This window comes from Antechinus flavipes, chromosome 3, assembly GCF_016432865.1.
Source record: "Antechinus flavipes isolate AdamAnt ecotype Samford, QLD, Australia chromosome 3, AdamAnt_v2, whole genome shotgun sequence".
NCBI classification, from domain to species: domain Eukaryota; kingdom Metazoa; phylum Chordata; class Mammalia; order Dasyuromorphia; family Dasyuridae; genus Antechinus; species Antechinus flavipes.
Window position 1 is genome coordinate 259,690,248 of NC_067400.1, and position 18,300 is coordinate 259,708,547.

Genomic DNA, 18,300 nt, shown 5'->3' on the forward strand with positions numbered 1-18,300 from the left:
GATTTTTTTCATTCCAATGACTTTAATGCCCAGTAAGGAAACTGAAAAATGTGAATAATAAATTAATTAATGATTAGAACATCTGACAAAATAGCTCAAAATCTCTCCTTAGTTATCTTTCTTAAATCATTGGATCATCATGTTAGAATTTAAAGATGCTCAGAAGTAATCAAGTACAATCCATGTTATTATATACTAGTAAGTGGTAGAGAGTAAAAGAACACCGGGTCTGGAGTCAGAAGACTCACCTTGCTAAGTTCAAATCTAGTCTCAGACACTAGTTGTATGATTCTGGGTAAATCACTTAATCCTTTTCTGTCAGTTTCCTCATCAGTAAAATGAGCTGGAAGATGAAATGGCAAGCCATTCCAATATTTTTTCCAAGAAAACCCCAAATGGGCTCCCAAGGGTTGAACATGACTGACTGAACAACAACATTACTATATCAGAGATGAAGAAATTAAGAACTCAAGGAGTGTAATCATCAACCTAAGATTACACATGTAATAAGTCAACAGAAATGCCAGGATTTGAATTTTGGAACGCTGATTCCAAATCAAGTTCTTTTCTCTTGATATTACCTTCCCTATGAAGAGGCCATTGATTGGGATTACTCATGTCGTTATAGCTTGTCACCAGTTTGCCTAAAGAGGACAGGGCTGGTGCGAAATTGCTTCTTGAAAGAGAAAAAAAAGTCATTGTTGTGCTGAACAAGATATTAAAACAGTAATTGTAGAGAGTGATTTTGAGTAAATTTTGAGTAAGGGTCTGACCAGATCACAAATCAAAAAATTTAATCCAATCTTTTTATTTTTACAAAAAAGAAACTAAGTTTCACAGAGGCAAAAAAAAAAAAAAAAAAGAAGCCATGTTTAATTTGGTTTAGATAGCTATCAGTTGAACAAAGATCTAAATTCAAACTTGTTGATTCTACATATAGAGTTCTTTTTACTCCATGCTTGGATAAATGGACATCAACTTCCTTCCAACTCCAAAATTATAAATGTTGTGGACATTTATTTTTAAAATGGTAAAGTTTTGCAATTCTCTAAAGTGTCTCCAGTTATATCTGAAGAGGTATTGCAAAATGGAAATTATTACACTGTATTTACTTTAATTTTTTTTGTTTTATTTTTTAAAATAAATATCATACTAATGGAGGTAGTTGCAGAACATTTTCTGTTCTTTTGGAAGAGGTTAATTGTCAACTGCTGAAAAAAGCAATGCAGCTATGACTTGGAAATGCTACTTCTTGAAAGAGATGATGACATTGTGCATGGAAGAAGTAGATTAAAGTATTTCTATACATGGAGGTATAGAGGTTTCCTAGTATAAATAATCTATTTTGTACAATGTGTTGAGAAAATACTTGATAGCTTCATTCCCTCTGATGTCTGTTTTCAGATATGTTCTCTTTATTTTTGTTAAATCACGTAAAAAAAACATGTATGGCATGAATATGCTGTTTAAGGGGAAATTAGGTTTCTTTTCCCTTGTAAGTATAAATAATACTGTAATACCTTAGACATTTCAAGCAAGAACCAGTAATCGTTGTTTGCTTTGGTTTTATTTAAGGAAGGGAGAAGTAATATCCTTAATATATGTCCAAACATTGTACTCTAATATTACCTCACTAACACTCTTGTGCTGTGATAACAGTATGTAGCTATCAGAAAGCTGAACAATGGAACTGAATTGCTCCTTGGTTTCAAAAATATACTGTTTTGAGGTATCTTTAAATGTTTATAAAACTGTTTTTTTATACTCTTAAAAGAATTGAATGACATTCTATTCCATCTATTTTTGCATGTATAAACCCTAAAATCTAGGAAAATAAAAGTGCTAACACCAAGAGAAAGAAAAAGAAAATCAGTCAATTCTGAGATATTTTACAGTTCTTAAAAGTCTTGTAATCAAGACTACACACACACACACACACACACACACACACACACGTGTGTGTGTGTGTGTGTGTGTGTGTGTGTGTGTATGGTGACTATTTTTCAACTCTAAATAAAAGAGATTAAATTGGGAAAAAGCTTCAGAGTCTGTGGATTGTGACCCATTATAGGATTGTATAACTTAATGTGGGGGTTGCGAAAATTTTGGCTATAGTAAAAGATATCACATTTTATGCTATGATTTTATTCTTCATGTAAAAATAAACAAGTATATCCATCTCATTAATATGCAAATTTGCTTTCATCTTTCAAAATGGTAAAATTACATGTATACCAAAAAATTGTTTTAAAATAAATTTCTTTATGATTTTTTATCAGTGAATATTTGATTTATATACTTGTTTTATATATCTAAACATCCAGAGTTATGCAAAATTTTGAGGGGCAAAAAGAGGTTGTGAGAGAAAAAAATTTGGTTAGTTGATTATTGTCCTTCATTCTTAAAGAGGACCAAAATGATATCATTATGCTAGAGTTGAGTTATAGTGTGTCTAACTGTGACTTATCAAATCATTATAGTTTGGAATGCTCTGCCACAGGTTGGACACAAATAGTCCTTATGAACATTTGGGGTAGATTCTATAACTTTGTGTACCTTGTGTTTCTTTTGAGCTAATTCAATTCTTCTTTGATCATATAGCACCACATCTTCACTGATGAGGGCACACCCCATCCTGCGTAGTCCTGTGCCAATTTCTCCCATGTTTTAAAATTAATTCTAAAGGTTTTTTTTTTTTTCCCCAAAGGATTACTGAATACTTTTATTTTGCACAGAGAAGCCAATAAGGATCTGCCTGTGGGCTTGTTGGGGCTGCATCACAAACAGATGGCTCCACATATCAACATGGAAAGGGTGAGAACAAGTCACTTTAACCCATTCACAAGACAATAAGGCCTTCTGACAGAGGTGCATATGATCAGGAACAGTGTCTGATAAGACAGTTCTAAGGAAGCAGTGAGAACTTCACAGAGAGGTGGAGGGGAGAGGGAAGTTACATAGCAAAGACCCCTGCCCCCAGAACAAAACCGGTCTAGTACTTGGCGCTACCCACTCGCAAGACAGAAGCAGACTTCTATGGAGGTGACTGGAGCCTGCTAGCTTTTAGCTCAGAGGCTTCCCTACCAAACAGTTTAGTTGGCCTGAGGATTTCTGAAGTTCCTTCTAGCAAACCTAGCCTTGCTGCCCAGCTCTTCCTCGATTCTAAGAATCTGTTTATACTTAGCTAGACGCTCAGATCGGCAAGAGGCACCAGTCTTGATCTGCCCAGGACAGAGACCCACCACCAGGTCTGCAATGAAGGTGCCTTTAGTCTCTCCAGAATGATGGGAAACCATTACTCCCTACCCATTGGATTGTGCCAGCTTGCACTCCTGGAGAGACTTGGTCATGGAGCCAATCTGGTTCACTTTGAGGAGGAGGCAGTTGCAGGCTTTCTCATTTATAGCTTTTTCAATGCGCTTGGGATTGGTCACTGTGAGATCATCCCCTACCACCTGGATGCCTGCAGCGGCAGTGAAATCCTCCCATGCCTCCCAATCATCCTGGTCAAAGGGATCTTCAATGGACACCACTGGATAGTTCTTGATGAAGGTCTTGTAGAGATTCCCGAGCTCAGAAGGAGAGATGTATTGGTTGGGATCATCAGGAAACTTGAAGTCCAAGTCATATTTCCCAGAGCGGAAGAATGCTGAGGCAGCCATGTCCATGCCAATCACAACCTTATCAGTATAACCGGCTTTACCAATGGCTTCTTTCAGCAACTCCAGAGCTTCTTTATTCTCTAGGATGTTAGGAGCAAAGCCACCCTCGTCCCCTATGTTAGTGTCATCCTGTCTATATTTCTGCTTAATCACATTCTTCAAGTTGGGGTAGATCTCAGTCCCAATGCGCAAAGCCTCCTTGAAAGTTGTTGCTCTAACAGGGAGAATCATGAACTCCTGCATGGCCAGCTTGTTACCAGCATGGGAACCACCATTGATCACATTGAAGGCTGGAACTGGAAGGATGACTTCACTATTGCCTGCAAGGTCAGCAATATGGCGACACAGGGAGACACCTTTCTCAGCAGCTCCAGCCTTACAAACAGCCAGAGACACTTTCAATATGGCATTTGCACCAAATTTAGATTTATTTTTGGAGCTGTCCATCTCTATCATCAACTTATTGATTTTCTCCTGTCCCACAACATTCAGTTTCTTTCTAACCAGACTCGGGTCAATAGTTTTATTGATGAGCTCAACTGTTTTTGAGACACCTTTCCCCATATAGCGGGTCTTATCATTGTCCCGGAGTTCCAGGGCTTCATGGATACCAGTGAAAGCACCACTGGGCACAGCAGATTGAAAGAGACCTTTTCCATTGAAGAGATCAACTTCAACAGTGGGGTTTCCACGAGAGTCGAAGATCTCTCTGGCGTGGATCTTAAAGATAGGCATGTTGAATTTCTGGACAAGATTTCCTCTGCTGGGGTCAGAGAGCAGAGCCTGAGGCCAATTCTGAAGTTCTTAAGAGAGACTTTGAGAGTGTTCTTGTATCACTTTTTCTGAACACCTTGTAATACTTGATCTATGTGAGTTCTTCATAAAATAGTCTTTTTGGCAAGTATACATTTGGCATTTGAAAAATATGGCCAGCCCAATAGAGTTGTACTTTCTGTAGCAAAGTTGAAATATTTATCAATTTAGTTTGACAAATGACCTCAATGTCTGGTATCTTATCCTGCCAAGTAATCTCCAGTATTTTCCCCCAAAAAACCTTCAAATTCAAGTGATTCAGTTTCGTGGTATATTGTCCAGGTTTTGTAGACATACAACAATGAGGTCAACACAACAGCTCTGTAGACTTTCAGCTTGGTAATCAGTCATATACATCTCTTCTTCTATACTTTCCTTTGGAGCCTCCAAGACATTGAGTTAACTTTGGCAATACATGTGTCAACCTCGTTATTAATGTGGACATTCATGGAAAGTATATTTCCAAGGTAAGAGAAAAGACTACAAGCCAAAAATAAAGTGATGACAATGTTAATGTATGATTTTTTATTTGCAGATGGAGTGTAACCTCAATGCATACTCTGAAGCTGAGATGCAACAAAGTATGAATCAATTCTCTGCTGCTTGTGATAATTTTGACCCAAAAATCGACATCAAGAAAACACAGATACTTTCTGTGGCCTCCTATGCCCTGTCAAATCAACAGTAAGCCTCTAAACTGGTTTTGGAGTCAAAGAACCCACAAATATTTGGAGTACAACACATTTCCAGAAGAAGATACCTTGGAAGAACTTCAGAACAGGTCTGTTTCAAACAGGCAGGGGGACAATCTACAGAGCCCAGACCATAGCACAGGGAGACATGGGCAAGGAGATGAAGTGGGGAGTTAGAGCATTACAGCTTCTATGCACCTGGGAATCCTCTTTGAGCCTCTTAGGCTACTATGTCCTGATTGAAAGCAGGTGGTTTGGCAGATTTACTACAAAAGGCAAGTTGTACACCAATGAGCCCCAGAAGAAGTGGGGGGTAGGATTATCTGGCACCAGAAATCAGTCAGCAGAACTGCCCCAGGGCAAACTAAAGTAGTTGTCACTCCTTTTCATGAAGAGCAGAACTCAAACCTTAAACAAATGAGCAAAAAAACCCAAAAAGAACTCTCACCATAGACAGCTTTTATGGAAAGAGAGAAAAATAGACCCCAAAACCTGAGGTTCTTAAAGGCACATTAACTCCAGATGAATCCCCAAAGGGAAAGATAACTTGTTTTACTTTATAGAGAAGTTGGAAGGGAAAGGGGAAAAGAAAGGGAAAGACTAATAGAAGGGAAAACAGAAGCATTAGGGGAAAAATGTAAAGAAAGGGGAGGGCTGTTTGAAGGAGATAGTGATCAAAAGCAAAATACTGGGGAGAAGGGAAGGGGGATAGGAAAGAAAAAAGCACAAGTTAGGATAAATAAGGTGTCAAGAATACAGAATTAGTCATTTTAACTATGAATGTGAATGGGATGAATCTCCCATAAAACAGAAGCTGATAGCAGACTGGATTAAAAACCAGAATCCTACAATAAGTAGTTTACAAGAAACATATTTAAAGCAGAGTGATACATACAGAGTGAAGGTAAAGGGCTGGAGCAGAATCTACTATGCTTCAGGTGAAGAATAAAAAGCAGGGATAGCAATCCTGATCTCAGATCAAGTAAAAGCAAAGATAGATCTAATTAAAAAAAATAAGAAAAGGAAATTATATTTTACTAAAGAGTACTATAGATAATGAAGCAGTATCAATACTAAACATATATACAATTGGTATAGCATCCAAATTCCTTGAGGAGAAATTAAGAAAGATGCAAGAAGACAGGATAGACAGCAAAACTATACCTTTGAGGGATCTCAACCTTACTCTCTAAAAATTAGATAATTGAATCACAAAATAAATAAGAAAGAAGTTAAGGAGGTAAACAAAATGTTACAAAAGTTAGGTGTGATAGATTTTTGGAGAAAATTGAATGGAGATATAAAGGAATATAATTTTTTTCTGAGTGATTTATGGAACCTATGCAAAAATTGACCATGTATTGGGGCATAAAAAAACTCAAAATCAAATGCAGAAAGGCAGAAAGAGTAAATTCATTTTTCAGATCATAATGCAATAAAAATAACATGCAATATAAGACCAGGCAAAAATAGACCAAATATTAATTGGCTATTAAATCATCTAATCCTAAAGAATATAAGAGTGAAACAAAAATCATAAACATAATCAACAACTTCATCCAAGAGAATGACAATAATGAGGCAATAATGGCAATACCAAAATTTGCAGTATGCTGCTAATGCACTTATTAAGGGGAAATTTTTATATGTCTAAATGCTTACTTGAATAAAATAAAGAAAGAGAAGATCAATGAACTGGGCTTACCACTAACAAAGATAAAAAAAAAGAACAAATTAAAAACCCTCAATTAAATACAAAATTTGAAATTCTGAAAATAAAAGGGGAGATTAATAAAACTTAACATAAGAAAACTGTTGAATTAATAAATAAAACTATGAGTTGGTTTTATGAAAAAATCAACAAAATATTCAGTTAATTTGATTTGAGAAAAGAAAGGAGAAAATCAAATTGTTAGTCTCAAAAATGAAAAGGGAGAACTTTACACTAGAGCAATAATGAGGAATTATTTTACCCAACTATATGCCAACAAATTTGATAATCTAAGTAAAATGGAGTAATATCTACAAAAATATAAACTGCACAGGTTAACAGAAGAGGGAATAAACGATTTAAATAAATCCATTTTAGAAAAAAGAAATAGAGCAAGCTATTAATCAACTCCCAAAGAATAAATCTCCAGGGCCAGATGGATTTATATGTGAATTCTATCAAACATTTAAAAAACAATATTCCAATACTATATAAACTATTTGAAAAAGTAGTGGGGAAAGGAGTTCTACCAAATTCCTTTTATGGCACAGATATAGTTCTAATAGCTAAACCAGATAGGGAGAAAACAGAGAAAGAAAATTATAGACCAATTTCCCTTATTAATATTGATGCAAAAATCTTAAATAAAATATTAACAATGAGATTTCAGAAAGTCACCCCCAGGAGAATACATTATGACCTTTTAGGATTTATACCAGGAATGCAGGGCTGTTTGAATATTAGGGAAACAATTAGCATAATTAACTATATCAATAACCAAATTGACAAAAATCATATGATTATCTCAATAGATTTCAATAAAAAAAGCATTTGATAAAATCCAACATCCATTCCTATTAAAAACACTTGAGAGTATAGGAATAAATGGACATTTCCCTAAAATAGTATTATCTATTTAAAATTACCAGCAAGCATCCTTTGTAATGGGGACAAACTAGAATCATTCCCAGTAAGATCAGGAGTAAAACAAGGTTGCCCACTATCACCATTACTATACAATATTGCATTAGAAATATTAGTTTTGGCAATAAGAGAAGAAAAAGAGATGAAAAGAATTAGAGTAGGTAATGAAGAAACCAAATTATCACTCTTTGCACATAATATGATGATATACTTAGGGAACCCAAAAGAATCCACTAAAAAACTACTAGAAACTCTTGGAATACACAGGAGAGCTGTTAGAAATAGACAGGAGCCACCTGACAGTGGTTGCTGGAGATCCAACTCAGAATGGATCTCCTCTTGTGAGAGAGTGATACAAAGAAACTGAGAGGCAGTTGCTGTTCTCTGACATCTCTGACTGAGAAGCCATTGTGTTATCTGACCTCTCTCCTCTTCCTTCAGCCTCCAATTTTTCTTATTCCCAGTCTGTAACACCTGTGTCAGCAAAGGCTGCATTGCAACTCCTTCAGATGTTATGATCCACAGCTGTGGAGGCTCTTGGAGAATTGATCTGTCCTTTAACAATTTCCCATTTTTTTTTGTTTTTTGCTGTTATTTTTCCCCCCATAGCATGGTCCGCACACTAAGGAATGCAAGCAACACTATCACTCCTGGATGGTTGTAGCAGGTGTTGATTGAGGCAAACTTTCAAAGGTAGAAGAGGATTGTAGTCAGAACATGCATTTAAGTCTCTCATCAGTCTCCTGATGTGGCCCTTTGACATGTTGGCCCATTTAATTACTTTGACTAAAAAAAGTCTTACTGGGGCTCTTCTTCCTTAACTCTAGAAGGATCCATCTCATGAACAGCTCTGGTTCTTCTTGAAATTCTTATGCTTCTTATATCTCATGTTCGGGTGCCATATGTAGCAATACATGGGAGAGCTGTTGGAGATACATGGGAGCCACCTGACAGTGGCTCCTGGAGTTCCAACCCAGAATGGATCTCCTTTTGTGAGAGGATGATACAAGGAGACTGAGAGGCAGTTGCTATTCTCTGACCTCTTGGCCGAGAGGCTGTTGCGTTATCTGATCTCTCTCCTCTTGCCTTTGTCTCCAATTTATCTCATTCCCAGTCTGCAACAACTGTATCAGCAAAGGCTGCCTTTTAACTCCTTCAGATGCTATGATCCACAGCTGTGGAGGCTCTCAGAGAATTGACCTGTCCCTTAACAAGAAACAATTCACAACTTTAGAAAAGTTGTAGAATACAAAATAAATCCACATAAATCATTGATATTTTTATATATTACCAACAAAGTCCAGCAGCAAGAGATACAAAAAGAAATTCCATTCAAAATAACTGTCGATAGTATAAAATATTTGGAAATCTATCTGCCAATGGAAAGTCAGGAACTATATGAACACAACTACAAAACACTTTCTATGTAAATAAAGTCAGACCTAATCACCTGGAAAAAAATATTAAGTGCTCATAGGTAAGCTGAGCAAATATAATAAGAATGACAATACTACCTAAATTAACCTACTTATTTAGTGCCATGCCAATCAAATTCCCAAGAAATCATTTTATAGACCTAGAAAAAATAATAACAATGCTCACCTGGAAGAACAAAAGATTGAGAATTTCAAGGGAATTAATGAAAAAAAAATGCAAATGAAGTTGCCTATCTGTGCCAGACCTACAACTATGTTATAAAGCACCAGTAATCAAAACCATTTGGTACTGGCTAAAGAATAGAATAGTTGATCAGTGGATTAGGTTAGGATTACAGAACAAAATAATCAATAACTATAGCAATCTAATGTTTGACAAACTCAAAGACCCCAGTTTTGGGGATAAGAATTCACTATTTGACAAAAACTGCTAAGAAAATTGGAAACTAGTATGGAAGAAACTTGGCATTGACCCACACTTAACACCACATACCAAGATAACATTGAAATGGGTTCATGATTTAGACATAAAAAGTGATAATATAAGCAAATTAGAAGAATGTAGAATAGTTTACCTTTCAAATCTGTGGAGAAAGAAGGAATTTTTGTCCAAAGAAGAACTGGAACTCATAATTGAACACCAAGTAGCTAATTTTGATTATATTATTAAAAAGGGCTTTGTACAAACAAAACTAATACAAACAAGATTAGAATGGAAACAATAAATTGGGGAAATATTTTTACATTTAATGGTTCTGATAAATGCCCATTTCTAAAATATATCGAGAATTGACTCAAATTTATAAAAATTCAAGCCAATCTCCAATTGGTAAATGGTCAAAGAATATGAACAGACTATTTTCAGATGAAGAAAATAAAACCATTTCTAATCACATGAAAAAGTGCTCTAAATCACTATTGATCAGAGAAATGCAAATTAAGACCACTTTGAGATACTACTACATACCTCTCAGATTGCCTAAGGTGACAGGGAAAGATAATGTCAAATGTTGGAGAGAGTGTGGGAAAACTGGGATGCTGATATGTTATTGGTGGAGTTGTGAACTAATCCAACCATTATGGAGAACAATTTGAAACTATATCCAAAGGGTTATCAAATGTGTATACTCTTTGATCAATCAATGTTTCTACTGGGCTTGTATCCCAAAGAAATCTTAAAAGCAGGAAAGGGACCCACCCACATGTGCAAAAATGTTTGTGGCAGCCCTTTTTGTAGTAGCAAGAAACTAGAAAATGAGTTGATGCCCATCAATTGGAGAATGACTGAATAAATTATGGTATATGAATGTTATGGGATATTATTGTTCTGTAGGAAAGATCAGGATGATTTTCGAGATGTCTGGAGAGACTTACGTGAACTGATGTTAAGTGAAATGAGCAGAACCAGAAGTACATGGCAACATCAATATTATAGGACAATAAATTCTGATGAATGCGACTCTTTCCAAAAATGAGATGATTGATGCCAGTTCCAATGATCTTGTGATGAAGATAGCCAAACTGAATGTAGATCATAACATAACATTCTCACTCTTTTTGTTGTTGTTCACTTGCAATTTGTTTTCTTACTCATCTTCTTTCCTTTTGGATTTGATTTTTCTTGTAAAGCAAGAGAATTGTTACTACATATATTGTATTTAACATATATTTAACATGTATAACAGATTGTATTGCTTGCCATCTGGGGGTGTGAGTAAGGGAAAAGAGGGGATAATCTGAAACACAAGGCTAGGCAAGGGTCAATGATGAAAAATTATCCATGCAGGTATTTAAAAAATTTTTAAATAAATTTAAAATTTAAAAAATTTTTAAATAGTTTTTTATTTACAAGTTATATGCATGGGTAATTTTACAGCATTGACAATTGCCAAACCTTTTGTTCCAATTTTTCCCCTCCTTCCCCCCACTCCCTCCCCTAGATGGCAGAATGACCAGTAGATGTTAAATATATTAAAATATAAATTAAATACAAAATAAGTACATGACCAAACCATTATTTTGCTGTGCAAAAAGAATCGGACTCTGAAATATTGTACAATTAGCCTGTGAAGGAAATCTAAAATGCCGGCAGGCAAAAATATTGGGATTGGGAATTCAACGTAATGGTTCTTAGTCATCTCCCAGAGTTCTTTCATTGGGTGTAGCTGGTTCAGTTCATTACTCTCCATTGGAATTGATTTGGTTCATCTCATTGCTGAGGATGGCCAGATCCAGCAGAATTGATCATCATATAGTATTGTTGTTCAAGTATATAATGATCTCCTGTCCCTGCTCGTTTCCCTCAGCATCAGTTCATGTAAGTTTCTCCAGGACTTTCTGAAATCATCCTGTTGGTCATTTCTTACCGAGCAATAATATTTCATAATATCGATATACCACAATTTATTTAACTGTTCTCCAATTGATGGGCATCTACTCAGTTTCCAGTTTCTGGCCACTACAAAGAGGGCTACTACAAACATCTGGGCACATACAGTCCCTTTTCTTTCTTTATAATCTCTTTGGGGTATAAACCCAGTAGTAACACTGCTGGATCTAAGAGTATGCACAGTTTGATAACTTTTTGAGCATAGTTCCAAATCACTCTCCAGAATGGCTGGATATGTTCACAATTCCACCAACAATGTATCAGTGTCCCTGTTTTCCCACATCCCCTCCAACATTCCGCATTATCTTTCCGTGTCATTATAGCCAGTTTGACAGGTGTGTAGTGCTATCTCAGAGTTGTCTTAATTTTCATTTCTCTGATTAATAATTACTTGGGGCATCTTTTCATATGGCTACAAATAGTTTCAATTTCTTCATCTGAGAATTGTCTGTTCATATCCTTTGACCATTTATCAATTGGAGAATGGCTTGATTTCTTATAAATTAGAGTCAATTTTCTATATATTTTGGAAAGGAGTCCTTTATCAGAACCTTGACTATAAAAATATTTCCCCAGTTTATTGCTTCCCTTCTAATCTTGTCTGCATTAATTTTGTTTGTACAAAACCTTTTCAATTTGACGTAATCAAAATTTTCTATTTTGTGATCAGTAATGATCTCTAGTTCTTCTTTGGTCATAAATTTCTTCCTCTTCCACAGGCCTGAGAGGTAAAATATCCTGTGTTCCTCTAATTTATTTATAATCTCATTCTTTATGCCTGGGTCATGAACCCATTTTGACCTTATCTTGGTGTACAGTGTTACGTGTGGGTCGATGCCTAGTTTCCCATGCACATATTTTGAAAATAAAAAGCTTTAAAAAAAAAAAAGAAAGAAAATGAAGATACTCCATCAGACAGCACCATACCATGCATATGTGAAACCATCAGTTACATAAAATGGAAAAAAAAAGTTAAGAAACTTTGTTCCATGTAACAATGCATTTGTGCTCACTCTTGCACAGGTTTTGATATCTTGGATTCTCTAAGGGTAATTGATTAGTTCTACTTTCAAGATTCTAGATAGAATCCCAAAGGAATGGAGTGGTTTCTAGTGCTGTTGTTCATGAGCCTTTATCCAGTGTACTCCTCATTGATTCATCATTAGTTTGCCAGCCAGAATTAATTAATTTTTTAAAGGAGTATATATAATAAATAGTGCTGATGCAAAAAAAAAATCTTCCCAACAGTCTGATACAGAGTTCCCCACAAATATATACAGAATTTGGGGGAGGGTTCTTAAGCTTAGAAAACATGTCCTTAACACAAAACCTGCCACTTAATATGTGCTTAATAACTTGTCTTGTTGATTTGTGGCAAAGGTGCTAGTCACATATTTTCTTTGGATTGAACCTTTCCTCCTTTTCTGGAATATTCATAAAGATCTTTGCAGGTGAGAATAGTTTTCTCTTGGGCATAAAGAATCGAAGTTCATGCCTTTGTAGAATTCTGAAGCTGTCTTTTCTTTATGCCAAAGAGATCATCCCCCTTAAAGCAATTGTCATTCTTCAATATATTTAGATTATCTTCTCTCAGCTCCTGGCTCAATGCATTACAGTCCAGTCTTTCAGATAACCTCATCAAAAGAAGGAGGGAATGGAAAGACAGTGACACTCCCTCTAGACTTTCTCTATCTCCCAGTTTCTCCTATTGCCTTTAGGTACACGGTTCTGGTTATACAAAGTGCTCCTAAAGCTTAGCACAGGAAGAGTTTTCTGGAATGTTTCAGTTAAAATCTCCTTCTCTGATATCTTTGGGCCAAACCACCACCACCACCACCCCCACCCCCACCCCCACCCCCTCCTCCTCCTCCTCTCCTCCTCCTCCTCCTCCTCCTCCTCCTCCTCCTTCTCCTCCTCCTCCTCCTCCTCCTCCTCCTCCTCCTCCTCCTCCTCTTCCTCCTCCTCCTCTTCCTCCTCCTCTTCCTCCGGTTCTTCTTATCTTTGTTGTAACAGAAACAATCATTTTCTTAATGATTATATCTAGGATTCCTAAATCCAGCAAGATAGTTATTCAAATCAGTCATGCAGAGAGATTAGAGATCCTCATTCTGTCATTGAAGCCTAGTAGCAAGACTGTTCCTATTAACTACTCTTAGGGGGAAAATATCCCTGCCATGAAATTTTTTCAGGCACTGAAGTATCAAACAGTGCTCCTTGGAGAATTAGGAATAAAGCTTTGGCCCATTTTTCAAGCTGGCAGCTGCTTTTTGGGAAAGGTGTGAGCTTCCTATAATCTTATTCATTATCAAGTACAATTTAGCATAAACAGGATCCATTTTGGATCCTATCAAAGAGGTGTGAAGTACCTAAAACATTATCTACTGGAAATGAGCTTAAGACAGTGTTTACAGGAAGTAAATGGAATCTCCAGGCTTTGCTTCCTCTTTGAGGAGAACAAATCTTTGGGGATTTAATGATATATGAGGTGAATTTAAAGCATGAAACAAATCTCCTGGTACATACACTTGTGAATGAAAGTGTTGTGGTTTGGAAAGCATTGCTAGGAAGAAGATAAGTATCCTCTTTGAATTGAGAAAATGAATACTTTAACCTAAGAAATCTTGGACTGTTTTTTAGGTGAATGAATAGGATTTATTTCATAGATTGGAATTGATTTACCCTAAGTTTAATTAAGTGAAGACACCATATTATAATATCATTTATATAGTGCCTCTTATGTGCCAGAAAACTATGCTAGGAGATTTACAAATATTATTTCATTTTATTCTCTTAATGGCCTAGTGTATTGGGAATTATTATTATGTCCCTTTTTTACGGATAAGGAAACTGAGGCAAATAGAGATTAAATAAATTATGCCCAATGTTATGCAGTTACCATTTGAAGCTATATTTGAACTCAGCTCTTCAGGATGCCAAATCCAGTACTCTGTCCCTCTCAATTTAACAGGATATGAGTGATTTCTAACTCACAGGGATTAAAATCAGGAGGCATATTGAATGCTAGCTCTAAGCTGGAATGTTTATTTGAAAGGTAAACCCAGTGTTCAGGAAGTTTAATTTAAAAGATAGGATTAATTCTAAAGACACTGGCTATTTAATTATGAAGTGAATTTAAACCTATTCTGGGCCATAACGAGCTTGTTGCAAAGGATCTTCCCCTGTAGAGGAGAGAACTTCTGGCCAAAATTCTGTAATGAACAAGAAAAGATTGCTCTTTAAGGAAAAAAAAAATTCTGGAAAAAATTCACCCCCCTAAGGAAGACTTTTGCTCTTCTAGAGCTAGGAAAAGACTGCTGATTTTTCTAAAAGAGTTGTTAAAAAAAATGCCTAGAGCACGAAAGACTATGGCAGAGACAACTCTTCTCCTGAGGGAAAAAATAGTTTTGCTGCCAAGATGATCAGCTGATGTCAGAAACTGAATACAAAGAGGAGCTCCATGGTTACCTGCCAAGTGTGGCTCTGCCTGGCAGTGGCTTTGAGAGACTATATATCTCATGGAGCATGGTCTGGCTGAGATATAATGAAAAGATATTATAGGCCCTCCAGCATTACTGGCACAAATTACCCTTGCATGCATGCATTCTGGTCACATATATTCCCTACGTGTGTCCTTTCCACTCCACTCCATTTACCATCTGTATCTCTGCTTGGTCAGAACTCCACAGTACAAGATGCCCCCATGCCTCCATGCTGGGTCACTTCTGGTGTCCTCCTCTTACTTTCCAACTTTTTGTGAATGTTATCTTCCCCCATTGGATTATAAACTCTTAGAGGGCAGGGATTCTCTCCCCGCCTCTTTATTTTTATCCTCTTTCCCTTAGCAGAATCTAATACATATTAGACACTTTAATGAAGATTTAATGAATTGAATTCCTTCCTATGTGTATCTTGACCATTCATTTTCTAAACATAAACCACATATGTTACCTTTGCACAGTGGTAGGCTAGTAAATATTTAACAAGCAGCTTGGGGTGTGTGTGTGTGTGTGTGTGTGTGTGTGGAGTACAGTGCTTTTAAGGTTAATCTTCATTACTGACATTTTCTACATTACCTTCTTTTAAACTAATAGGAATTGATTCTGGCACATCCCTGCCTACCTGTGACCACTATTCCTATTGACAGTATATGTATTTGTGAGATATTGAAATTCAGGTTAATGTAAGAATAATTTTATTGCTACTTTTTGATTATTCATTAAAGTCTTTTGTTTTAAGACAGTTGCATCCCCTGCTTGACCATTAAAGATAAGCACTTCAATAGACATTTGTGAGTTTTGAATTTGAAGAGATATAGACAAAGGACCTTGGACCTGGGATAGCCGTCAGTCAGACATTTCCCTGCTTGCTTTCCTGTCCTAAAAATGTTCACCTTTCATTGATCCCTTGATCAGTAATGGAAACTTTGATTCTACTATTTGATTGAAACTATGGTATGAAAGGATGTCTTTAAAATGTCCTACTAAATAAGTCCAATGATTTATTTGTAGGAACAGCTTCCCTCCTCCTTATCTGATACCAATCTGTTGAATTATAAACTCATTTGCATCATTTTCCATAATTATGGTTCTCAAGTATTTAGTAATTCAGCTGCTAATGTTGCTCCTATAGTAAAGTGTAGGATGCTCTTCTTCTATGCTTCCCCCCCATCTGTTTTAATTCAAAGTATCACCACAAAATAACAGTTTTAAGGAATTTATGCTGCAGCAGGTTAATTCAATAGCTCTTCACCTCTGACAAGATGATTTTAAATTGTTTTTGAAACCTGGTTCAGTCATATTGTTGTCTGTGAGACTGCTCACTTCAGCAGCAATAAACTTGTGAGCTCAGCAAGCAAATGAAAATCCCAGAAGAAAGCTAAGCAAAGAATCCTTTTGTCTGATTCAGATTTGTACTCCCTAAAGTACAAGATTGTACAGCTTTGTAAATGGAGTATAGTCGAGCCATCCTAAAGTTAGGGTCAACCCCTAGGCAAAATTGCAGCTGAGATGAAAATTGTCTTTCACTATTGTCTCATCTGCCTTTTTGAGCAGCAGTGTGTCTCCAAATATGGCAATATGGTATTACATAGAAAAAATATTGGACTTGGGATCCAGAAGAGCTTGATTCAAGACTTGCTAACTCTGTGATTAGAAGGGGATAATCATTTGAATTCTGTGAACATCAGTATCCTGCTTTATAGTGTGAATGATAATATTTCTATTACCAACCTCACAGGATCATGCATGGTCAGGGAAGTAAAACGGAGAATTTGGTGTCCGTAGAAATGTAGGGCAAAGGATATCAGCTTTGTCCTGTCCCTTTATTCTTAGAATAATGTGTATGGCCTTGTACTAGAAGTCAAGGGTCACTAAGAGGGTAAATTTTTTTTTCTCCATCCTAATGGGGCAGCTTGGTGCTATAGTAGATGAAGCACCAGCGCTGGAGTCAGGAAAACTCATCCTCCTGAGTTCAAATATGACCTAAGTTTACTAGTTGTGTGACCCTAGGCAAGTCATCCTGTTTGCCTCAGTTTCTAACTAGGGAAGGAAATGACAAACCACTCCAGTATCTTTGCCAAGAAAACTCCAAATAGGAACACAAAGAATTTATTGTGTCTGAAATGAAATGATAACAACAAAACATGGGACAGGAGATTGAGGCAAAAGTTAAAGTCTTCCAAAGTCAGACTTCACTTAGGGGTCAGTCACTCACAAAAAAGTGAATTATTTTAAAGCTAGATGCATAGAAAGAGTTATGATCACACCTTTGTGGCAAAGAGTTGGAGAGGAGGATCAGTAGATAGTAGTGGCAGTTCAGTGAACAATCAATAGGTAAAAATTGCTAAGGGTAAAATATCCAGCAGAGAACAAAGACATGGTAGCTTAGAGGATAAGCCATCCCAGCAGATGATAACTAGAAACTCAGAGCTCAGTGGAGAAAGCAGTTTGCAGCATGGAGGAGGAAGCAGGTCATTAGCCATTGTGAGGTTAACACATGACATCTACAATTGCAGCTGTAACTTTGGAGACAAGAAGGGCTTCCAACAATCCTAGGTATGTGAGTTGTTCTGGGTACACGTTTCCTGTGCATACCCTTTCTTCCATGAAGGTTTCTTTCCCACAAAGCTTCACTGCATGGGTCCTCTTTCTTATTGATCTCATGGGAATCTATGCGAGAATGCCCCTATTTTTAGGAAGTGATTTTTCTCATTTTTTATCTTGTTATTTTGTTTAATTAAATATTCTTTTAAAAGCTGCTTTAAAACCAAGTTTGGTCTGGTAAAAGAAAAAAAAATTGTGGGAGGGACAGCTAAGATTTTTTAATAGCTACTGATCCAATACTTGAACTTGAGGTAATTTTCAGGGAATCACAGCTGACTAGAGCCCAAACTACTTTAGGAAAAGAGTCTTATAATGTGTACTATTTTCATTTTGTTTGTGTTTGCACAGATCCTCCACTAGAACTGTATTTACACAGGCCTGCTTATCTGAAACATCTTTACTGAATTTAAAATTGCCCCTTTTCCCTCTCTCATTTCTACTTCCTCACCTTCTACACTCCCATTCTCTCAGTACCTTCATTTCATCTAACCTTGAAGAAAAGTTTTGATGAAATGGGCAAAAATTTTAATTTGATCCATTCTAGGACTATGTTATTTTTAAAAGATCTTGAT

At 36.4% G+C, this 18,300-nt stretch overlaps 1 protein-coding gene across 1 annotated transcript; it reads right to left on the reverse strand.

Annotated features, from left to right (window-relative positions):
* Nucleotides 1-3,092: 3,092 nt before the first annotated feature.
* Nucleotides 3,093-4,397, reverse strand: LOC127557899 (alpha-enolase-like). The gene is given in 1 exon segment (XM_051991185.1): nucleotides 3,093-4,397. A coding segment is annotated over 1 exon segment (1,305 nt).
* Between the last annotated feature and the right edge of the window lie 13,903 nt (nucleotides 4,398-18,300).